General features: G+C 43.8%; 1 protein-coding gene across 6 annotated transcripts in view; it reads left to right on the forward strand.

The window, feature by feature from the left end:
• The first annotated feature begins 14,702 nt into the window (after nucleotides 1-14,702).
• The window catches only part of SLC39A12 (solute carrier family 39 member 12), a 60,615-nt gene continuing 53,049 nt past the window's right edge, over nucleotides 14,703-22,268 (forward strand). For 3 of the 6 annotated variants that reach the window (XM_084894656.1, XM_084894655.1, XM_084894659.1), the window contains exon 1: nucleotides 14,828-15,206. In XM_084894656.1, coding sequence (XP_084750782.1) covers nucleotides 14,913-15,206 — 294 coding nt within the window. In that variant the 5' untranslated portion in view covers nucleotides 14,828-14,912. Of the gene's footprint in view, nucleotides 15,207-22,268 lie in introns of all 6 variants that reach the window. The other 3 variants (XM_084894658.1, XM_084894660.1, XM_084894657.1) reach the window with 3 other exon arrangements.

The raw sequence follows: 22,268 nt of genomic DNA on the forward strand, positions 1-22,268 counted from the left end.
TTCAAAATACAGAGTCTTTGGGGCCCGTGCTCCTGATTCTGATTAGAGCGGGGTCAGAATCCTGGAATCTGCATTTCAATAAGCACCTAGAAGAGTCTGGTGCCGCCAGGCTCTGACTTTGATGAGCACTCGAGTTTGGAATCATTCTGCATTGAGATAGCATTTTCCAAAGCTGTAAGACATCTTACATAATCCATGGGTTAAAGAAAGTACAGCCAAATAGCATGGGAGCTAGCAAAAGCTGCAGTTTTCCGTTCTGTCTGTTAATTAAACAGGAACTGTAGATGCTAAAATCTACTTTGATATTTTTTTCCTGGACTCCCTTATATTAAGCTACAGACTGAGTGTGACCTCTCCCAACATTTCTATGTTGAGAACTAACCCCATATGTGATGGTGTTAGCAGGTGGGGCCTAGGGAAGATGATTGGGTCATGACAATGAAACCTTCATGAGTGGGATTAGAGTCCTTATAAAAAGTCCCACTAGAGTCTCTGTGAGGACACCGAGAGAAGACAACTGCCTATGAACCAGAACACAGGACCTCACCAGATACTGAACTACTGACTCCTGGATATGGGCCTCCAGCCAACAGAAATGGGACAAGTAAGTTCTATTGTTTATAAGGCCTGTGGTATTTTGTTATAGCAGCCTGAATGGACTAAGACATTTTCCCAAGGCTGTGCTGTTCCCACATCCCCTTTATAATCACCATTCATGAGGATATGTGAATTGAGGATTTATTTCTCTTATGTAATCTTAGGATTTATTTCTCTTATGTAATCTGAATCCAGGAGGGGAAGGCCAGAAATCACATGGTCCTGGGTAGAACTCTAGATATCTGTGAAAAGTACCATTTTTCCCCCCATGCTGTGTACAATAATAGAAAGTAGTTCCTCTCATAGAGACTCCCATCTCCTAAAAGTGTCTGTTTCCCTGGCTCAGAGCTGGCCCATCTTATAAAGGGGAGCAAAGGGAAACCTCGTGCTCATGACCACCAGAACTCGGCAATTCATTTCATTCTCTTGAGAAGTGAAAGAGCAGAATAAACCTCGTCAGCTTCTTGGAGAAAAATTGTAATAAGTACTTCAAAGACAACTGTCCCTCCTTATTTTTCCTGAACTTTCTGGAAATCAGAGTCAAGCTTGGCGCTAAAGGTAAAGGGGAAACTGAGTAAGTACCTATCATATTCAATAAGTACATATTCAAATGAATTCCAGATAGTCCTAGTGTGTTCTGCTGACTGCCATGTGCCAGCCTGAAGGTTTATTCCAAAGCTCACAGGCGACAGAGAAAGGGGAGTTTCCAGTGGAGGAGAAGGTGGGTAGGAGATTGATAGTCTCTAGGAACCTATTTCTCTGAATAGGACAGTCTGTTCATCTGGCAAGATTTGTCTCCCTCAAGGAGAAACCAGGCTAAGAGATGGGCCAAACCCCTACAGTCTCAGCGTGCTTTATGTTATTGATTTGGGTCTCATAATTAGAAGGCCCGGCTTTCCTCCAGACATTTCGAGGTTTTTCTTGAGACCTTGCTTCCATGTGTAACAGGAGACAGATAATGCATGGATGGTTTTTGTTAGAAGAGTCTGTTCGCATATCCTGCGTACCCGGCCAGCCCTCTTCCTCTGCTATAAGCCTCCTCCCCATGGGGACTGCAGCCCGGCTGACACACCTGTGCTGGTCTCAAGCAGCTGTGGTGTATTTATCACAAAGCAGGTACTTCGTTATCCGCCAGGCCACTCCCCACCCGGTGTGGACCGCAAATCCAAAGCGGCAGAGCATGATGAAGGAAGACTCTGGTTAGGACCTTCGCCTGACCAGACTGGAGTCACTGCCCAGCAACAGGAAGTCTGGCACGATCTCCAGCGGCCTCCGCCAACTGGAACCTCTGCAGCCACCGCTTTCCTCGGAGCAGCCCCTCAGGATGTATCTAGTCATCGTGCCTGTTTAGCTCCTCCTTGCTCTTTTCCAAAGGCCAGATTTCTTCCTTGAAAGTCAGCAAAATCTCAATCCTCTGAGATTTCTGTGCAGGCAGAGAAGAGGAGGGAACAGGCTTAGGGAAGCCCGAAAGTATCAGCTCGCCTTTCCTGAGGTTGATCTTTGGAGAATCCAAGTTGCCGTATTCTTTTGGACTATCTTCAAGCAAGTGTATTCCCAGAGCTGAGCCTCAGGATATCCAAGAACCACTTACAAAATACTCCTCTCTCATAAGAAACAGAATGATTTAGCCAAGAGGGCAGCCCAGCCCGTACATACCACATAGGCTGAGACAAAATCCCCCAAAAGCCTAAATACCATGAGAGGGTGTTCTTGGTGGATACAGCCACGGTCACTCCTCCACTCATCAACCAACCAAAGGAAATCTGAAGTCACAGAGAAGATGACAAAGTGAAAAATGTGGCGTTTCAAAGACGATAATATATACAACACGGTAGCTATCAACATCTATAATTCATGCATTTTTTTTCCAGCTCTGACTTTGTCCTCTTCAACTAACGCAATTTCAGTTTCTGCTGTATCTGATGCTGAAGTGTCAAATAGTAAAATTCTGTGGAAAAACAAAACAGAAAATTGACAACAATCTAAGATACAAACTCAAAAGCTGTTGCTGGGACCTAGCCAAGGGCAAGTGGTTACACACCCACACACTGTTCTTCTGAACATGCCAGCCGTAGCATCACAGTTCCCCAACATTTGACACGTTTATCACCTCGGAGATAGTAGCCCGCCATTTCAGAGTTAGCATAGAAAGCAGACTACAATGATTTGGTTGAGCTTGGAGGCCAGAACCATTACCACAGGGATGATCAACACCATCGCCCCCAAGGATTCCTGTCTAAGGCAGTGATCACCACTAGGGAATGAAGAGTCCAGCCAACAACCAATGCCCCACCCATTCTGGCTATGGGCCACCCCCCATATCATATGGAGGCCAGCAAACCTTGTCAACAAAGATGTTGGCATATTATGCAGATTATTGGTGACAAAAAATCTGGGGTTGAAGCCACTCTCAGTAATGTCTCGGCAGAGCTTGTAAAGATGCTGAGGATGCCATCCACCTTCCAAGACCCCAACATGCGGTCAGGGATTCACACAGCACATTCTATGCATCCCTTATCATAGCACTTACCCTGGTGCATTCGGTTGAACTGTTTACCAGGTCTTCTTCCTCTCACAAACTGCTTTGTGGGCAGTGGTCACGTCCCATTCATCCCGCGCCGTATCACTAACATACAGTGACATAGGAAGGAGCTAAATAAATATCTGAGTATAACACCATGAAAACAGACGAACCATGCTTACCCCTTATCACGCACTTTGTATGAGCTGTGCGAAAGTCATTCATTGTATTGCTGTTTAATTGAATTTATGTAAATCCTCACAGCAGCTTCAGAAGGAAAGTTTCTGTTGTTATCCTCACTTCATAGTTGAGAAAACTGAGAGAGAGATGAGCAAATGGATCATTGGAGGGATGGGGGGTGGGCCCAGAGGAGTGTGTGTGGAGAAGGTGCAAAGGCCAAAAGGCACAGAGCAAGTGAGGCCAAGGCCGCCTCCCAAAGGTGGGGCGGCCCCATTTCTTGGCTCCCAGTCTTTACAAACCCCTTGTTGGGATTATCTTTTCATTTTCCTTTCAGTTCTCCAAAGTTTAATTAAAATTGAAATCCCTGGATTGAGTTATTTTGGTCATTGGATTTTATCCACTAAAAATGAAGCACCACCCTTCCTCCTTAATCAGACAGGGAATTCCTTCTCCCCCGCATTACACACTCTTCACCACTTTGTATCGGGGTTGTTTGGGGCGGGCCAGGGTCTCCCCCTGAGACAAAGCACATCTGAGAGCAGGGCCTTGATATCACAGATCTGTGTACTTCACACAAACTATAACAATAACGTGCACGTAACAGGTTTTAAGCCTGTGCTTGCTAAATTAAGTTGTTATTATTTGTTGGATTAAAGGTTTGCTGAAAATTGTTTCTGGGAACTGTACTGTTAAGGAAACTTTCTCTAAGAAACGGTAAGGGTAACTTTCTATTATTAACTATTCTGGGATTATTTACTTAACACACACACACACACACACACACACACACACACACACACACATCTCTGTGTTTCCTGCCCTGTCCTGAACCAGAAGTTAACATTTTTGTGCACCTCTGTGTCAGGGGTTTTGCACAGAGAAGGCTGAACTGTATGACATCAAAGGTTCCTCCTGTCTTACAGAAGAGCTAATTGGCATCAGGGGCATTATGCCCGGGGTCCCTGTGGAAGAGAGGAGAGAAGCAAGGATCTCCAGGAGAAGACGGAGAAAGAAGGAAATATCACTCTCACAGGCACTGGGTCCCGTGAGGACCAGAAATTAACTCAATGTATTGAAGTGGTGCCCTGGAGTGACAAGATTTCAGAGAAGTGCCTAAAATCCAGACAGTGGGTGCTGGTCTTGGGCAAAGATTCAGAGCCCCAAGTGCAGAGTGGGAAAGCAGAGGCAGTGAACAAAAGCAGACCACAGGGGTTAGGATGACCTTTTACAAGGCTGAAGATTACATGACCTATCATTGTTGTGTCAAGGTGTACAAGTGCTGGCGTTTGGTGCAAATCAACCGGAAACTTGGCAACCGGATCTCACTCAACCAAAACTCCAAGCACAGGCAGCCAGGACTCCTGCAGTGACGTGGATGATACCTGCAGGACCCTTCTTCAGTCTTCCTGCTCCTCCAATTTGAGCCTTGGTCTCTTGCTCCTTATCTCAATGGGGCCACATGGGGTGTCAATTCCAGGCAGGAGGCCCTCTCTTTGATGTTCTCAGCAAACTTCCACTCACATTGGCCTCACACTCTGCCATGTTAACCTCACTTCTAATGAGTCTGGAAAAGTGAAGGGTTTTAGTTGAGCACTTTACTGCCCCAAATAAATGGAATAAGGAGGAATGAATATCAGTTGGAATCTAGCAAAGTCTGCCACAGAAAGAACCAGGAAAGACAAGAAAAAATAGGAGAGAAAACAACAAAAAAAGAGAAATTAATGACGTGGAAAGCAAGTTACAATGAGGATCATTGAAACCAAACTGAAAGGTGAATTTTTGAAATGACTACTAAAATAATTCCATTGCTAGAAAGACTGACAATATAATGAGTAAAAAACATGAGCTTCAAAATAATGCGTATAACATGATCCAAATGATGTTAAAAAAATAAAGCAAGCAAAGCTACAACAGGTATCAATATCTGTTTTCTTTGGCAGAGAGGCCACATTTTTTTTTTTTAATATTCAGTATTTTCTCAGCTTTTTAAAAGTTAGTGATCATATATGACTTTTATAAGAAGAAAAATATTGTTTGAAAATTGCACATAAAATGTTTCTTAAATATATTTTTTTATTGATTTTGTACAGAGAGGAAGGGAGAGAGATAGAGAGTTAGAAACATCGATGAGAGAGAGTCATCGATCAGCTGCCTCTTGCACACCCCCTACTGGGGATATGCCCACAACCAAGGTACATGCCCTTGACCGGAATCGAACCTGGGACCCTTCAGTCCCCAAGCCAACGCTCTATCCATTGAGCCAAACCGGTCTTGGCTAATGTTTCTTAAAAATAATTTTTACTATCAGCTTCCCAATCAGAGAATGTAAAACATTCTGAATTCAAAACAACCGACACTTTCTTACTGTTGGAAATCCAGGGATTTGGCAGTGTCCGAGTCAGAAGACGTGCGAGTTCCTTGCCTGTGGGGACTGCCTTTCCAGCGGAACACTCTGCTCTCCTCTAAGAAACAGGTGAGAGAGGGAGGAGCATTTGTTCCCAATGTCTGGTCAGTAGCTTGTTGCTAAGCATCACCGAAGAGGAGAGCCTAAGGTTTTATTTGTTTTGAAGTTATACATTTTTCTGAAGTTTCTTTTCTCTGAGAACTTTTGGGCTGAAGAGGCTTTGGGGAGGAAGCAATAAACAAAATGGAACAGACTATTTCCTTGATGGGCTCTTGGCTGATTCCTTTGTGCCTCCCCCACCCCCTTCCCTGTGCTTCATTGTAAAATGAGGCGTGGACTTACAAATAAAAACACAGGATGGCATTGCAACAGATCATTGCTTAGTAGGACAGTAAACCTTCAATTTTGTGGATCTCGATTCCCCCCCACCCCCATTTTATTGTTTAAAGTATTACAAATAGTAGTACCTATGTCTCCTTTCTTATTCCCCCCCCCCCCCCATTGACCTTCCCCTGTTCTCCCCTAACCCCCTGGCACATGCCCTCACCACCCTTCCCCCGTGTCTTGTGCCATTGGTTATGCTTATATGCATGCATAGAAGTCCTTTGGTTGATCTCTTATCCACACCCACCCCCAATGCTCCCCAGCCTTCCCGCTGTAATTTCACAGTCTGTTTGATGCTTCTCTGCCTCTGTATCTATCTTTTTGTTCATCAGGTTATAATGTTCTTTATTATCCATAAATGAGTGAGATCATCGGACCTTGATTTATTAATGGACTTTGGATTTAATGGACAAAATTTCTGGTCCACATGTCTTATGTGAAAATTAGCACCCTATTGATTTTAAAATGCTTTGAACCAAGATTTGCTTATAATTAAATCAACACATTATTTTTGTGTGTGCATTATTAATTCACTATTACTTTTAACAAATTTCAGCGAATAGACCATATGTTGGTAAAAACACTGTAGTTATTTCATTGCCATAAATAACTTTTATAGAATTACAACTATAGTCTACATATTTAACTCTAAATAGTCACCACTCATAAAGAATGTTTGGTGATCACACCTCATTGTGAGGTAATTGGTTTTGTTGTCATGTGGCATGACTTTCTGCAGCAATTTTAATACTACCACCAATGTTCTGATGTTCTGTGCCAGTGGTCTTGATCTGGCATATAGAAGAATTCAGGAACCTGGAAAGATGCTGTGCATAAATTAAATAAAGTCTAGAGACTAAACATAATTTTGGAAGGCATTATGGGGAGTTAGAGAAGACTTAGCTAAAGGAACTAAGTTCTCATCTCAGAACCCCTTGCTTTTTTATTAACACAACTGGAAGCCCGATGCACAAAGATTCGTGCAGAATGGGCCTTCCTTCCCCTGGTTGCTGGCGCTGCTTTCGCTCTGGCCAGAGTCGCATTTCTGCTCTGGCCCAAAGCTGCCTTTCCGCCTTCCCATGCTGCCTAGAGTCCTGGAGTAGCTGGGGTGGTGCAGAACACCTGTATTATCACCATGGTGATGACACAAGCATTCCTGGTGCCTATGTATGCAAATTAACCCACCATCTTTGTTGGGTTAATTTGCATACTCATGCCTGATTGGCTGGTGAGCTTCATGAAGGTATGGTCAATTAGCATGTTACTATTTTATTAGGTAGATTTGTCTGAAGGCAAGGAGGAGATATACACATCAAAGGTTAGGATTAGGTACAGAATCCATTGTCAGATTGTCAGGTTTGGGAGAAACTTCCTTTGGCTGTCCAGGTGTTTTGCCAACAGGAGGCAATAACTTGTAGATTGAGCTGCCCTGAGCTGTCTGGCAGCAAGCAATCATCCTTTTCAGGTTTGAGGAAATGCCTTTCAGCCATCCCAGATAATTCAGCCCTGCTGACATGCTGGAATTGGCTTCCAACATCTCACCTTTTTGATTTTTTAAATGTAACAAGAATGTATGTTTTAAGATTTTTACATAATCATACATTTAGTTTTGATTTAAAGATTATATATTTTTTATAATTGTCTTATAAGATATTAATTAAATTTAAACTGGTTTTTGTATTAAAAATTTTGGTTGGGATCACAGAATTAACCTCTTTTTTAATTAGACCAATAAAATATTATATTTTAGGTTGAAATTTTACCATACTTGGCATATTAATATATTTTATTTATTTATTTTTTAAATATATTTTATTGACTTTTTACAGAGGGGAAGAGGGATAGAGAGTTAGAAACATCGATGAGAGAGAATCATTGATCAGCTGCCTCTTGCACACCCCCTTCTGGGGATGTGCCCACAACCAAGGTACATGCCCTTGACTGGAATCGAACCCGGGACTCTATCCACTGAGCCAAACCAGTTTCGGCAATATATTTTAAACTATTAATTTCTTTAGAGAAAATACAAGAATTATCATCTCAAAAATAAATTTCTATACTTTAGGCATTTAGTTACCACAACTATATAATTTCTGCCAATTTAATTTGAACCTTAAGTTTTAGTGGTCAAATATTAACATTTCTTAGAATAATAACAACCTTTATATTTTTAAGAAAAAAATTTCAAAAATATAAGAACATAATCAATTAATAGCTTTAATTCTGTCCTCTAGATTTTTCATGAGGCAAATTCAGATTATTGAACAAGTTTTTATCATTTGATTTAGTAAACTTTAAAGTTGTAAGTTGCCAGTGGCTCTGGAAAACCATGTTTGAGGCTGCCAAAACAGGTTTTGGACTAGCTTAGTCCATTTAGATGTAAATTGACCATTCTTTCCTTTGAGATTGCTGCTGGCGAGAAACTTTGGCCTACTTGCCTGTTCTGCTGGGGGAAGGGCGACTAGCCCCTTCCTCCATTAGAGAGGCACACAGCTAGGTCCCCTCCTCCCCCAGCTACTGGAAATTTATAATTAATACATTATTTATCTATGTTTCAACAATTTTTATGAGATTTAAATCCAATTATAATTATTTTAAGGTATTTTCTTAGGCAAATTTTTGTAACAGAGACAATTTATTGATTTTCTTGGTGGCTTTAATGTTAACTTTTGAGTGCGGTCCATGATTATTTAAATAAACTACCTTTTATTATGGAAATAGCAATCTTGTTGCTAGAACCAGCTTGCATCTTTTTTGAGTGTATGTCATTTCTGCCATCTTTCTGAGGAAAAAAACAGTCTTTTGGGTTTTATTCTGTAGCATTCGCAAAGAGATTTAAGTTTAGCTCAAAACCTATCTAAATGTCCAAAAATAGGACAGTTGCACACATTTGTTTTAAGCTAAACTTATCTCTTTATCCGTGCACAGAAATCCCAGACACATTTCTAAATTTTGTAAAACTTTTCATAGTGAAAAGGAGACTTTTTAAATTAGCATGCTCTGGGAATGGGCATTACAGGATCACTATGTGTCTCCCTTCCCCCCACATCCTGCTTACTTTAATTCTGCCACATTTCTTTTCCCAATTAAAGGCATGCTTAATATATAAAGACAGATTCTAATTTTTTTTCCAGTTTCGCTTTCCAAAGTAATGACTAGCCCTTCGAGTTATTTTTGCCGAATTTTGCTTTTCCCAACGCTTTATTAGGTAATTTTTAAACAAAGCATTAGAGAATCTCATTGCCACAGAACTGATAGTCTGGCAGCCCTCAGGGGTGGGAGGCAACCCAACAATCAGGGGTGGGAGGTGGCCCAGTGATTAGGGGAAGGCAATGCCCCATCACACCTCTGCTGCTGCCACTGCCGGTAGCACAAGCCTCAGCTGGCCCTGGTTACCTGAGCCTTGGGTGGCCCTGGGTAGCTGGGCAGCCACCATCTGGAGCTTGTCTGTGCCTAGGGCCAACTGGGTGGCTGGGAGGCAGAGAAAACTGGGAGACCCCAGAAGCAGGCAGCGCTGAGGGGATTGGGCACCGCCATCTTTTGGCTGTGGGGGCCACCATCTTTGAAGGCCTGGCAGTCAGTTAACATGTTCCCTCCTTATTGGCTGTGGCCCACTGTCATCTTTGAGGGTGGGGCAGTCAATTAGGATATTCCCTTTTTACTGGCTGTGTGTGCTGCCATATTTGAGGGCAGGGCAGTCCATTAGTATACCCCCTTCTTATTGGCTGTGGGCGCCACCATCTTTGCAATAGCGTGAGGGTCAATTAGTATATTCCCTCTTTGTTAGTTAGACTACATTGTCATGAAAGTCAATACATAAATGTGTAATGACTGTAGAAATGAATGATGGTCTCTGGAGTTGTACAGGGCCCAAACCTCAAAACAGTACAAGGCAGGCAGCCCTGCACTATACACCGCACATACAGGACAGCTCTACCCTCTTTTCAATCTCTTCCTAAGTTGCTGCAGTCTTATGTTTCATGTTCCTGGTGGGCCCTTTTAAATTCTTTCTATGTCAAGGCAGGGTGGGTATAGAACTACATTATTACTGGTAAATGGGCATGAGGAAGACATTTGAAACTCAGAGCACACCAAAAGGCAGAGTCAAAACTGAATGAAGGACAAATTGGTTAGTGCACCCCTCCCCTCTTCCCTCCTGCCTCCTTACCCCTCTTTCTTCCTGTGATAGCACATGTAAGAGTGGCATATCAGGAGAAACTGCCTCCCATGAGTCTGTCCCCGCCTGGGGGTTAACGGGCATGCGAGTACCAACCTGGAGTAAATTAGCTCCTTTACACAGCTGGTGAGTTTACATGTGAAACTCATGACCCCCAGAAGTTGCTTGGATTGCAAATGCAGTTATGTTTAAGAAAGGCTGACTTCAGGCTTGCTGGGGAAGCAGGCAGGTTGGGCACTTGGAGTTAGAGCTACAGCTCAAAGTCAAGCAAAGAAGATGATGTTGCCATGTTCTGCCAAGTATTTTATTTCCTTCTTACTCCTATTTTGTATCATCTGCCTGCCAGCCCTTCTTGGCTTTGCCGGCCTTACAGCCTACATCCAGGGCTTCTCCTTGACCCTCTATTCCTGCCTCACCCTGGAACAGAAATAGGAACCTGGTTGGTGGTTGAATTATAGGTTTGACTGGGAAGGTGGAACGAATCTTGGGGGCAAACAGAGTAGGGATACTGGCTTGTGACAATAAGAGGAAGTTCACTTTGGGAGTCTTGGGGTTTGTGGCTAGCGTGGTGGAGGTACTGGGAGCCCTTGAGGCTAGTGGATGTATTCAGGAATCCCTGGGGGAGATGACTCGCTGGGCTCTGTTACAAGGGCGTCAGTAACAATGGGAAACCTAACACCAGGAATTATGGGGCTTCCAGGCTGGACACCAGCACAGGGCAATCAGGAAAAAGGACCCCAAGCCACAGCAGGGGCACTGTCCTGTGAGTACTGGTCAGAGCACACTAGGTTCCAGTTCTGTGGCAACCAGGCAGGTGCCACAGAGGGCCTTGGGCAGGGATGGGCAGTTTTAGAGCTGTTACTTGAAGCCGGGTCAGAAAGCAAGGGCCTAATTCCGGAGACAAGGTCCTGAGCCTGTTCCCTCCTTGCTTCTCTGTCTCCACTGGATGTACAGTTGGAAGGTCTTGACAGACTCCTTACTCTTCTGTTTAACTGACTGTTCTGGACTCTAACTCCACTGAGTCTCTCTGTGACAGGAATGAATGTGTTATACGACTTACAGTAGACTGAATAGCCATGGAATAGAACCAAACTAAGAATATACTAACAAAGCTTACAAAATTTTTATAAAGCTACCCATGTCAATCTTAGTAAATGTTAAACCCAGTTTGTTACTATAACCTGATTTTTCTCTCAAAATAGAACTCGGATGTTAAAAGTCTTTAGTTTACATTATAGTCTTCATTCCTGTGTGAGCCTAGGAAGAGCCCCAGCCTCAGGGTCCACCCGGCTAATGCCAACCACTCAGTCAACAGGAATTCAGGGGGAAGAAAGCCCAGATGGCCAACCGAGGAATGGTGGCCTTAAAGATCCAGATCACTGTAGGGAGCGGTTATAGGGTTAAGCCTCGGACTGACCTGCTGGTAAAGTCACAAACAAGTCCCAGCTTGGAGGGTACAGCCCTCTAAGCATAATTAAGCTTGATCTTGTGACTGCTCCCTAGATCTTTCCTGGGTAGCTAGTGGGCTGTGGGAGCCGCAGCAAATGCTGCCAAACACAAGTGAAACTTACAAGAACAGTGTAAATTACCTTGTTTGCCCCTGACTATAAATAAAGCATCAGCTTTGCAGTCTGGATCTGTCTTGTGGCCTCGCACAGAAGATCCACCTAGACCCAGCTTATTCTCTTTGTCTTTATTCTTCATCTTTCACCCGCCCTCCCTTAGGCTCGGCACTGCACAGATCAGGCCGATGGGAAGACATGCTGTGTAGCCTGAACATCCAGCACATCTTCCTCGAAATCTTCGCTAACCTGAAAAATAACCTCTAGTAAATAACATACAGTACAATGACCAATACCTTTCTCTGTGTCAGAAAACACGACATAAGTCTTCAAAAAAGGCCAGGTGAGTCATGCCTGCCATAAATCGCTAGGAACCTGGTTTTTTATTTTTTATTTTTTATATATTTTGAAGGATCCTGCATGGGCCTGGGCAGCTTGAATACAAGACTTTGGCTGATGTAAAAGATCTATATCAGGACCAGCAAGAACACTGCCTCATGTCCACAGCCCTCTTCCCCTCATATCTTTGTACTGCTTTCCTTTTCCTTCCTGATAAAAACCCCTGCCTGCACTGAGGTGTTAAAATGGGTTTTGGGACGAGAGTCCCCCATCTTCTCACGTGACCACACTTGAATACTAACTACGGTAGTAACCCCTTTCCTTCTCAGCACCACTGTCTCATGAATTTGGCTTTTCTTGCAGCAGGCGGCTGGAACTGCACTGGGTCTCACCACCGCAGGCCAAGCCCCTTCCCTTGACAGTTTCAGGGGTCCTCAAACTTTTTAAAGTGGGGGCCTGATCACGGTTCCTCAGAGAGCTGGAGGGCCAGACTATATGAACTACTAATTCCTACTGTAACACCTTGGCTTCGCTCACTGCCCAAAAAACCTGGCCGGCAGGATCAGACTCCCCTGGGGGCTGCATGTGGCCCGCGGGCCGTAGTTTGAAGACCCCTGGTTTAGATGAATCCAAGTGCTCCATATTTGGAATTAACGAGAAACCAGGCATTTTCTGGGAGCTTTTGTGCCACCCATATTCCTATCAGTGCTACCAGCATTCTTTTAGGATTATGTCACTCTATTGTTCCAAGTTTTCATATCCAATTAGTCATTGAGGAAACTATCCTAACTTCTTTCTCTTCTCATTTCCTCTGTCTCTTCACCAGTAGTAGCCCCATTCCTTCCATCTGCCACCTGTGGCATTGAACTCATAAATCTCTACCCATCATTCTTCAGAGTCACTTTGTGTTTCTGTGTACTATGTGCCATTTATGTGTTCTCGGTCCACTTTGAAAGTTTGCATTTTACCTTCTCTTGTGTCCTGTAAAATTTACCACTTTGTTCTTGTAGTCATTTATTCACTAGTAATTCATTGAGAGCCAGTTTTAGAGTCTGAAGGATCCTATGTAATCACTTCTACTGCAGATACAGGGATCTTAACATACACAGCTAATCAAAGTTCTCCTTTCACATCCACTTCCTTCCCAGGTAAGAACTTTATTCCTCCCACAAATACTTTCCTTCTCATTTGGAAATATCTATTTCTGAATTTACAACCATGTTAAATCTGTTAAACCTCTCTACCTTGTAAAAGAAATAAGATTCTAAAGAGTCTATCTTTTCCACAAATCCTTGGTCGGAGTGTGGCTGAAACAGGTATCACAGAACCAACTGGAAAGAAAACAAAACAAAACAAAGCAAAAACCCTGTAAACGGACACTAAAACTTTTCCATCCTACAAGGTGAACTCCTTTGACTTTGATCTGCCCTGCCCCTTAAAAGGCAGGTGACCGCCGGATACTCTATGAACATTGGTAAATATTAATATGAAAAAATAGGGTTCATGAACCCCTTTTATTTGATTTTCCTGAAAACCCGCCAGATGAAAGTTCTCACTTATCCACCTTCATTGTTACCTTCAGAGCAGCTCTCTCCATGGCAACTGGAAACTTCATGGGGCTGGAATAATCCTTTCCAGCTCCCAGCACACAGTCAAGGAATTTTAAAAACAGAGGACTTTGTAACCACAAAATGCTCTCTGCGACTTAAAAGGCCACAGAGCTCCAGATAAATAGCCATTAGTCTTTCTTCTGAAGGTAAGCACTGGGTTTAGAAATGTTTGTATCATCCTCTGTCATTTTTTAAAATTGCTAACTGAAGAATCTTAACTCTTCCACCCTTAAAAACAAAACAAAACAAAACAAACAACAACAAAAAAAACAACTATAAAAGTAATCCCAATATTTTTGTTCCTACCCCGCAGTCATTATTAGCTCATCTCTGGGCCAAAATCTGACATGAGATACTGTTAACATTTGACATTTCTTAAGCAGTTGTTTGAAGAGATTAAATTTTGTTCCAGAGCTGATTGGCTCTGAAGTTGTCCTCTTACCCCTTTAATGACCACTGAGTATGTGCATTTATCATGGCTCATGAGGTCTTGAAATTCTTTTTATTTTTTATTTTTGTAAGATCATTTATATTTTAAATAAACTAAAATCTAAAGACTGGCTAGTGTTTTCTGAATGTTACTGTTTTTCTTCCAGCACCCTTCTTTGCATACAACCTTCTAACTCTACATGACATTGGCAATTTTTTTAACATTTATATTTTCTCTTTAGTTTTATTTACATGTTTCAGTGATCGGGACCACAAACCACTGGGAGTTTTCCTTAACAAGCAGATAAATGAGGGTGTTTCCTGTCCCGGGTCCTGTGACTTATACCAGGGTGAACAGAGGAACGTGTGCTTCTTAATATTTGACTCTAGGTTTAGTTCAGAAAGGCAATGCAGCCACAGTCTTGGCCTTCCTCCAGTTGCAAAGTCTGCAGCCAGGAGAGCTGCCTGCTGTGTGGGGTTAGCAATGACCTGCAGGCCAGACCCCCTGTTGTTCAGAAACAGCTTGTCACTGCAAAGCAGCTTAGCCACCCAATTAATGAACCCTTTCAAACGCGTTGCAGGCATAATAATTAAAGCCTTATTTCCCCCTTCGCCACAGAAATTCCTCCGGTGCAAGTTCACAACGTGGACACTACCAACCGGTCTTCTGCCCCATCAGAGACAGCCTGCAGACCAAGGAGAGGTGGAGATGGGCTTCTGGACAAGGCTCTCGGGGTCCTGCCTGCCATGGCTCCTTCTGCTGGGCCTGGTGCCCTCCACCGGGACCGAGGGGACCGAGGATCGCTCCGCCCCGGACGGCAGTGGCGCCGGGAGCCCCGGCCAGCTGACCGACGTCCTCCGCGTCCTCGCTGCTGGCGACCACCCGCCCCTGAACCACTCAGGAAGCCTCATCAAAACGTTGCTGGAGGAAACGGGCTGCCCTCGGAGGACAAATGGACTGCGAGGAGGCTGCACCCTGGTCAGTGCCACGGAATGGGATCAGGTACCAGGGCATTCCCAAAAGAGAGCGGGACTCCCCAGCCATCCACTTGGGTAAATCACAACCAACGCGAACCTCCCACTAACCAGGAGCGCAGGGCGCTGTGGCCTAATAGCTCCGCTGTTTGGGAGACAAAAGTCATCCGGTGTCCTGCATATAGCAGCTGGAGACAGGCAACATTTTCTCCTTTTTTATTAAAATGGCAATGTGGATGGAAGTGTTGCTGCACCCCCTTCTGCAGGTTGGGAGGTATTCACGTGTGAGTGGGAAGGGAGCGCTGCCTTCTTTCTGGTTTACTAATAATCTCTTTGGGGAGTTTGCTGGGAACCGGTACGTGATTGGTTGGATAAAAGCTATTGGCTTTCTGAGGCCTCAAAGTAGCAATCAGATAGTTGTCTAATGTTGAAATTGTAAGTACTTTTTTTTTCTTCCTGGATATCAACTGACATTTCCTAATTTTTTTTTTTTTTTTTTTTTTTTTTTGCGTGGTTGGTAGTGAGAATCACCTTTTGGGAAATAGAGGATCCGAGCTGGGGGGGGGGTGGGAGTGCCGCGGGCAAAGCTACAACGAGGCCCGGGCTCCTGAGGCCCCAATCCCAGCCGTTTCCTAGGCCACCAGGTGGCTCCGACCGGCTGCACAGCCATGTCACCGGGCAGGTTTCACAAATGGCCCAAATTGGGGGTTCCTCTTTCGGAGATTGCGGTTGATTTTGCCTAGCGTGGAAGTTTTAAAAATGTCAGCTGGTCACTTTCATGTACAATCAGCATTCATGTGGGCTCAACATGTCCGCATCAGGGTGGGTGGGTGGCATGGTGGGGAGATGGAAAGCAGCAGCACAAGCAGTAAGAACCCATGTCCTAAACTGTCTCCAAAGAAAAACACGAGTCACCATTCCTTTCCTGCCTGATGAGACTTTTCAGAATGAACCCACAAATACGGAAATGAAGATACCAAACAACCAAAGAGACAAGCAAATAACTTGCCCCCCAAAATAAATTTTGGCCAACTTTCTCAATCCCCCTGGGTTCTCGGGACAACATTTCTGGCCAGTGTTTTGTTTTTCATGACAAGAAGGGTCTTGCTCACAGAGAGAATTTTCCTCTGCTCTGTGCAAACAATAAATAATTCAATAATTAGTACTATCCCCAGGGGTTCCCAGAGAAAACGTGTGTTCTAATCGGCAACTCATCTGTGATGACATTAATTTATATATATAGCAACATAAGACTTCCCACTGGAAATAGGCAGGAATCATAACTTATTAATGTCCTCTGAGAATTTGCTTCAGGGAAATGTTCTCTAATGACATGATGTGCCTTATTAAGGCTGCGGGAATACTCGGTCAGCCAGGGGGAATGTCAAACATGCAGAGCTGTTCTCCACCCCTTCAGGGAGGCGGAGTGTTTGGTCCTCGTTGGTTCCTGTGACATTATTGAGTTTGGCTAGATTAGCTTTCATTTGAATTAGTTCCATTCCTAGGAAGTCAAACACTGTCTGTGACAGCTTTGCCCTCTTACTGTTAATTTTTACATGAGACTGAGGCTAAAAAACAATAACAAAACCCACACATTTCAGATTAACCTGCTCACAGGCTCCAGTTAGCCACCCATAAGCCAGGAGCCATGACATCTCCCATGTCATTCTCAACATGCAAGGAGAGACGGATTTCACGAACACCCACATCCTGGGGCAAATCACAGGACTTCAGTCATCATTGAATCTTTTTTTTTTTTTTTTTTTTTTGGTTTTTTTTTTTTTTTGCTTTTTAGGGACTTTGTCCACAGAGGCAGCATTCATATTAGAAATTTTGTGGTAAAAAAGAGGGCAAAAAAGTGAGTTCATATCCCCAAATATCTGAAAAAAGAGGAAAGTGGAGAGGAAAAAAGTGTTCCTAATTGTATTTCAAACCTGGGTATAAACTGGATACTTAAAAAAAAATAAAGGGAAGCGTTTGTGGGCACTGTGCGTTTGAGAATGAATTTATCCAAGCTGCAGCCTTTGAAATAGATAGCTTTGCCTGGTTGTGGCTTTTCTTTTCTTTTTTTTAATGAGAAGGGTTAGAATGGAGTTTTGATTAATGTAATGAGGGATTAAGTAACCCCAAAAGAATACATTCCACTCAGTAATAATGAAAACCGCCATCCTACGTGGGTTCCAGGTGTGGTGAAGGAAAAGGAACCCGGTGGTGTGTGGAGTCAGCCAGCAATGCTCTGGCACCGTCTAGCTGTTAGGACCCACAGGACCTCAGCATCCTCATCTGTGAGACGGAGGACCGAGGTGGCGATTCCTTCCTCAGGCAGCTTTCGGTGAGGACCACGCGGCCGCATGTGAATGAGCTGGAACCCAGGAGCTGAGGCTCTCCCTGTCCCCTTCCATGTCCTATTCCTCCAGGAAATGTCCACTCCGCTTTTTTCCAGGGACACTGGAGTGGTGTGTGGGAAGTACCCGCAGTGCTGCTGAGAAATCCCTCACTGGCCCCTCCTGCGGCCCCCAGCCCCTCAGCTGTCCCAGGGACCTGGGGTTTCTAAAGGGCATCTCCAGGCCATTCCCAGACCATTTCACGGGAAGAGATTGGCTGCTTTAAGGATCCGAATTGAGTTCACACCCCTCCCTCCACTTGTCTAACTGTCACGGGAAAAGTGCCAACGAAAAGCATCACGCTTTATTTTGTTTATCCAACAAGTTTATCTTAACTCTTCTCTGTTAAGACTTTTCTTTTTTGGAAGTCAGAAATGCCACTAAGTCTTAGATAGACCCACACGAAGCTAGTGCCTGCCATCAGCTAACATCCTTCCTGATCTTTGTTTGGGAGAATAAAGAGAAGTTCAACCTCCCTCTTGTGTTTTACAGTCAATTGTTAGCATTCTCCTACCCCCTTAAAAAAAACACCACCTTATAAAAATCTGAGAATTTAGATTTAGTCACATGGGTTTAGTCATAATCCCAATCAAATTCTAAACATCTTTTGGTCTAAAGCCCCTCAAGTTGGTCCCGCAGGTTTGACAACTGCTTGGCTGGAGTAGAAGACTAAAGATTTCGTGTAGCTGCTTGTCCCTGAGGCTCTCGCCTGGCAGACATAAACCGTGAATGATGCTGCATTGGGGGCGGCAATCTGATTGGGCCACGGAAAACCTCTAACCATTTTGACTAATCTTTCCCCAAAGTTTATCAAAATTTTAAAACAGTTTCCCAGAATCTGTGTTTCTCCCCTCTTATACCCTATGCCTCCACCTGACAAGACTAAAATAAAAATCAGTGGATTACTTCTGAAGGAGCCCATTCTACTTTAGCAAAAAGTTACTCCACTAGAATCAGAGCTTTAGACAGGTCTTGATGCCTCTGGGGTGCCAGTGATTGCACAATTTTACTAAATATCCTCTCCCAATCTCAACTGAACCACTGCAAAACGTCATAGCTAAAACCAGTGTGATGCACTGCAAATTCTGGTCCCCCCACAGCTCCCCTTCTCACAGCGCTTCTGCCCCGTCCATGCTCAGGAGGAAATCCACATTTTCTTACACAAGCTCCTCTGATGCTCCCTGCAGACCCCTTTCCTCAAGCCACTACCTGCTCCATGAAGGGAACTTGTTTAAGATTCAAACATCATGAAAGAGCACAAAGTGTTCAGCCCATAATGATTTGATTGACAGTCCAACTTCCTTTTATCAGGCCTCAAAAATGTAAAGCAAGGGGTAGGCAACATCTATTTATTCAAGGTGGCCAAGATCTCTAAGCAGACAGAATGAGCTGCTTCCATAATTATTTAAAAATTTTCAAAGTCATAAGCCAATTCCAAGTTCTATGCGTTTTATTTTTTAAAATATATTTTTATTGTTTTTTTTGTTTTGTTTTGTTTTGTTTTTTACAGAGAGGAAGGGATAGAGATAGAGAGTTAGAAACATCGAGAGAGAAACCGGTTTCAGCAGTTGTATGCTTTTTAGAAACCACTTCTGGAGTGAACATCTGCAGGGTTACAGGCCTTACCCTATTCTGTGTTGCCTCGTGGCACACCCTTTCTATTCCGAACCTAGAAAGAGACACAGCAAGAACATTGAGGAGGAGCCACAAATAGACAGGAGTCTTTAGGCACCTCAGATAAGGTGAAGGGGGGACACATACTCTGCTGTGTACTGTCAGCCAAGCCCTGGCCACATGTGCATGATCCGATGGCTTTGTGGAGGTCATATTCCTGGTGTTCTTGATGCTCTTCTTCCTCCCTAGCTGGCCCCATAAAAACAACCTGAACAGCACTTGAAAATCTACAAACATGACCTCGTTCAACTCTCTGTAAAATATTCTCACTGATAGATAGTAGAGCCCTACAATCCCTTAGTCTCTTTATTGACCAAATTTTTTCCTATCAAATAGGAGGGAGAGAAAATTATTGGGTGAGGGGCTGCATAGCAATTATGTAGGTAGGTCCACATTGTTCTGTACTTTCCATGGCACAGAACAATGGAATAAGAGAATAAAATCTATCTTTGACAGAGCAGGAATTAAAAGTGGGCAAGTGCTGCTGAAACCGGTTTGGCTCAGTGGATAGAGCATCGGCCTGAGGACTGAAGGGACCCGGGCTCGATTCTGGTCAAGGGCATGTACCTTGGTTGTGGGCACATCCCCAGTGGGGGTGTGCAAGAGGCAGCTGATGGATGATTCTCATCGATGTTTCTAACTCTCTGTCCCTCTCTCTTCCTCTCTGTAAAAAAAAAACCAAACCAATAAAATATATTAAAAAAAAAATAAGTGGGCAAGTTCTATTAGCTGTATGGCTTTACTCTCTCTTATACTGAGTTTTTATGTATATTGTGAGTATACCTCCCTCAGAGGGAAAACATAATATATACCTGAATCTGTGTAGTACATAGTACATATAAATGTACCCATTAATTCATTATGCATTAAATAATTGGGGAATTGGGATTTTAAATTCATTATACTATGTGGTGGATTTTTACATAGGCTGTCTAGATTTTGTTTTTTGTTTTTTTTGTTTTTTTATTTCATTTAAAACAATGGATAAGGTCCCCATCCAAAAAATAATAATTATTTGACACCTTTTTCAAAACCAATTAGATTTATACACCGAGGAATGCCAAAATACTTAAGTGCTTTGCACTGTCTTGGACACAGGCTTTCAATGACTGGTAGCTAATAGACTAATAGTTTGGTTCCAGGAGGTTATTTGGCACAAAGAGTGGCTTTAGCACACCTATGTCAGCTGATTCACCTCCTTAGGTCTCGGTGTGATCCCTGTCAATAGCAGCCAATTCATAGATTTTTCTCGTGGACTCCTTATGGAGCAGGAAGGCTACTGTGGTTTCAGGGGTGGGGCTTAATGTTCATCTTAAGGGTTGGTCTTATTGGGAAGCCTGTCCCTGTGTTTGCTGAGTTCTCATTCCTTGCAGTTGAGTTGGGGAGAGATTGGAGCCTGTGGCTTGTGAAGATGTGATTAATGATTTTCTTTAGAGATGGATGGTTTACTTCTTTGTGACTCAGATGCTTTGGTCAGTGATACGAACTTACAGTTATAAGTCCTGGGGTTGTAATGGGGTGATCATTTTGCAATATATATAAATATTCAAACATTATGTTATACACCTGAAACTAATAGGCTGTTATATGTCAATTACTAAAGGCCCAGTGCACAAAATTTGTGCACAGGGGTGAGGGAGTGTCCCTCAGCCCGCCTGCAGCCTCTCCAATCTGGGACATCCCTCTCACAATCCAGGACTGCTGGCTCCTAACCATTCACCTACTTGCCTGCCTTATTCCCCCTAATTGCTTCTGCCTGTCAGCCTGATCACCCCCTAACCACTCCCCTGCTGGCCTGGTTAACACCTAACTGCTTCCCTGCTGGCCTAATTGCCCCCAATTGCCCTCCCCTGCTGGCCATCTTGTGATGACATGAGGGTGGCTATCTTGTGACAACATGGGGGTGGCCATCTTGTAGTGACCATCTTACGATATGAGAATGTGAGGGTCAATTTGCGTATTACCTCTTTATTATGTATTATAGGATATCTCAATTTTTAAAAGGATATAATAAATTGTCCCACAGTGGGGCAAACCTTGTATCCCTCAGGCCTTGTATCCCTCGATACTTTTAGGCTGAGCCTGGTGCCCTGCAATGTGCTGCTTCTAGGGTCCCCGGAGGATTCTCAGGAAAGGCAGCTCCTGTCTTGCTGGGAAAGCTTCCTCTCAACAACCTCTGTGTCTATCTTTTCCCTCAGTGTTCCACCACATCCCCCAAACACCTTCTTTTGCCAGATTAGATGAGCCAGGGTCTGTATAGGCTGTGAAATGAATCAAACATCATGGAAAAAATTTTTAGCAATTCTCCTACGTAGGATAAAGGACAGATGGCATTCATGCATTCCATCTTCACACCTTGTCATTGCCAGGCATTGTGCTAGATGCTGAGGCTGAATTGTGCACAAAGCAGACAAAATCCAGACTTAATGGGCCAGTTGGGGAAAGAGGGAAAAAACAAGTAGACAATGTAGTTTTAGAATCCTAGTGCCATGAAGAAGATAAAAAAGTGGTGTGTGCCATATCTGCCACAACTTGGCTCTTGGGCACTTGCTATGTGACTCACCTGAGCTGTGACAGGCTGGTCAGTTCGGAATACGTGCCCGATTGCAAAGACTTACCATGGCAAAGATAATGCCAAACAGCCCTAGCTGGTTTGTCTCAGTGGATAGAACATTGGCCTGTCGACTCAAGGGTCCCAGTTTGGATTCTGGTCAAGGGCACATGCCTCAGTTGTGGGCTCAATCCCCAGTAGGGGGCATGAGGGAGGCAGCCAATCAAGATTCTCTCTTATTATTGTTGTTTCTATCTCTTTCTCCCTCCTTCCTTTCTGAGGCCTGTTGCATGATATTTGTGCAAGAATAAATCTCTGGCTTCACTCCCAGCCGCCTGGGAGCCAGCAAGTCCCCACTTCCCATCTCAGCTGCCCAGAAGCCAACACATCCCTGCTCCCCAGATGCCCGGGAGCTGGCACATTCCCGTTCCTGGGCCACCCTGTCTGGAGCACCACTCCAGTAGCTCCTTCTGCCACCCCT

Source organism: Pipistrellus hanaki, assembly GCF_964339955.1.
Source record: "Pipistrellus hanaki genome assembly, chromosome: 1".
Taxonomy (NCBI): domain Eukaryota; kingdom Metazoa; phylum Chordata; class Mammalia; order Chiroptera; family Vespertilionidae; genus Pipistrellus; species Pipistrellus hanaki.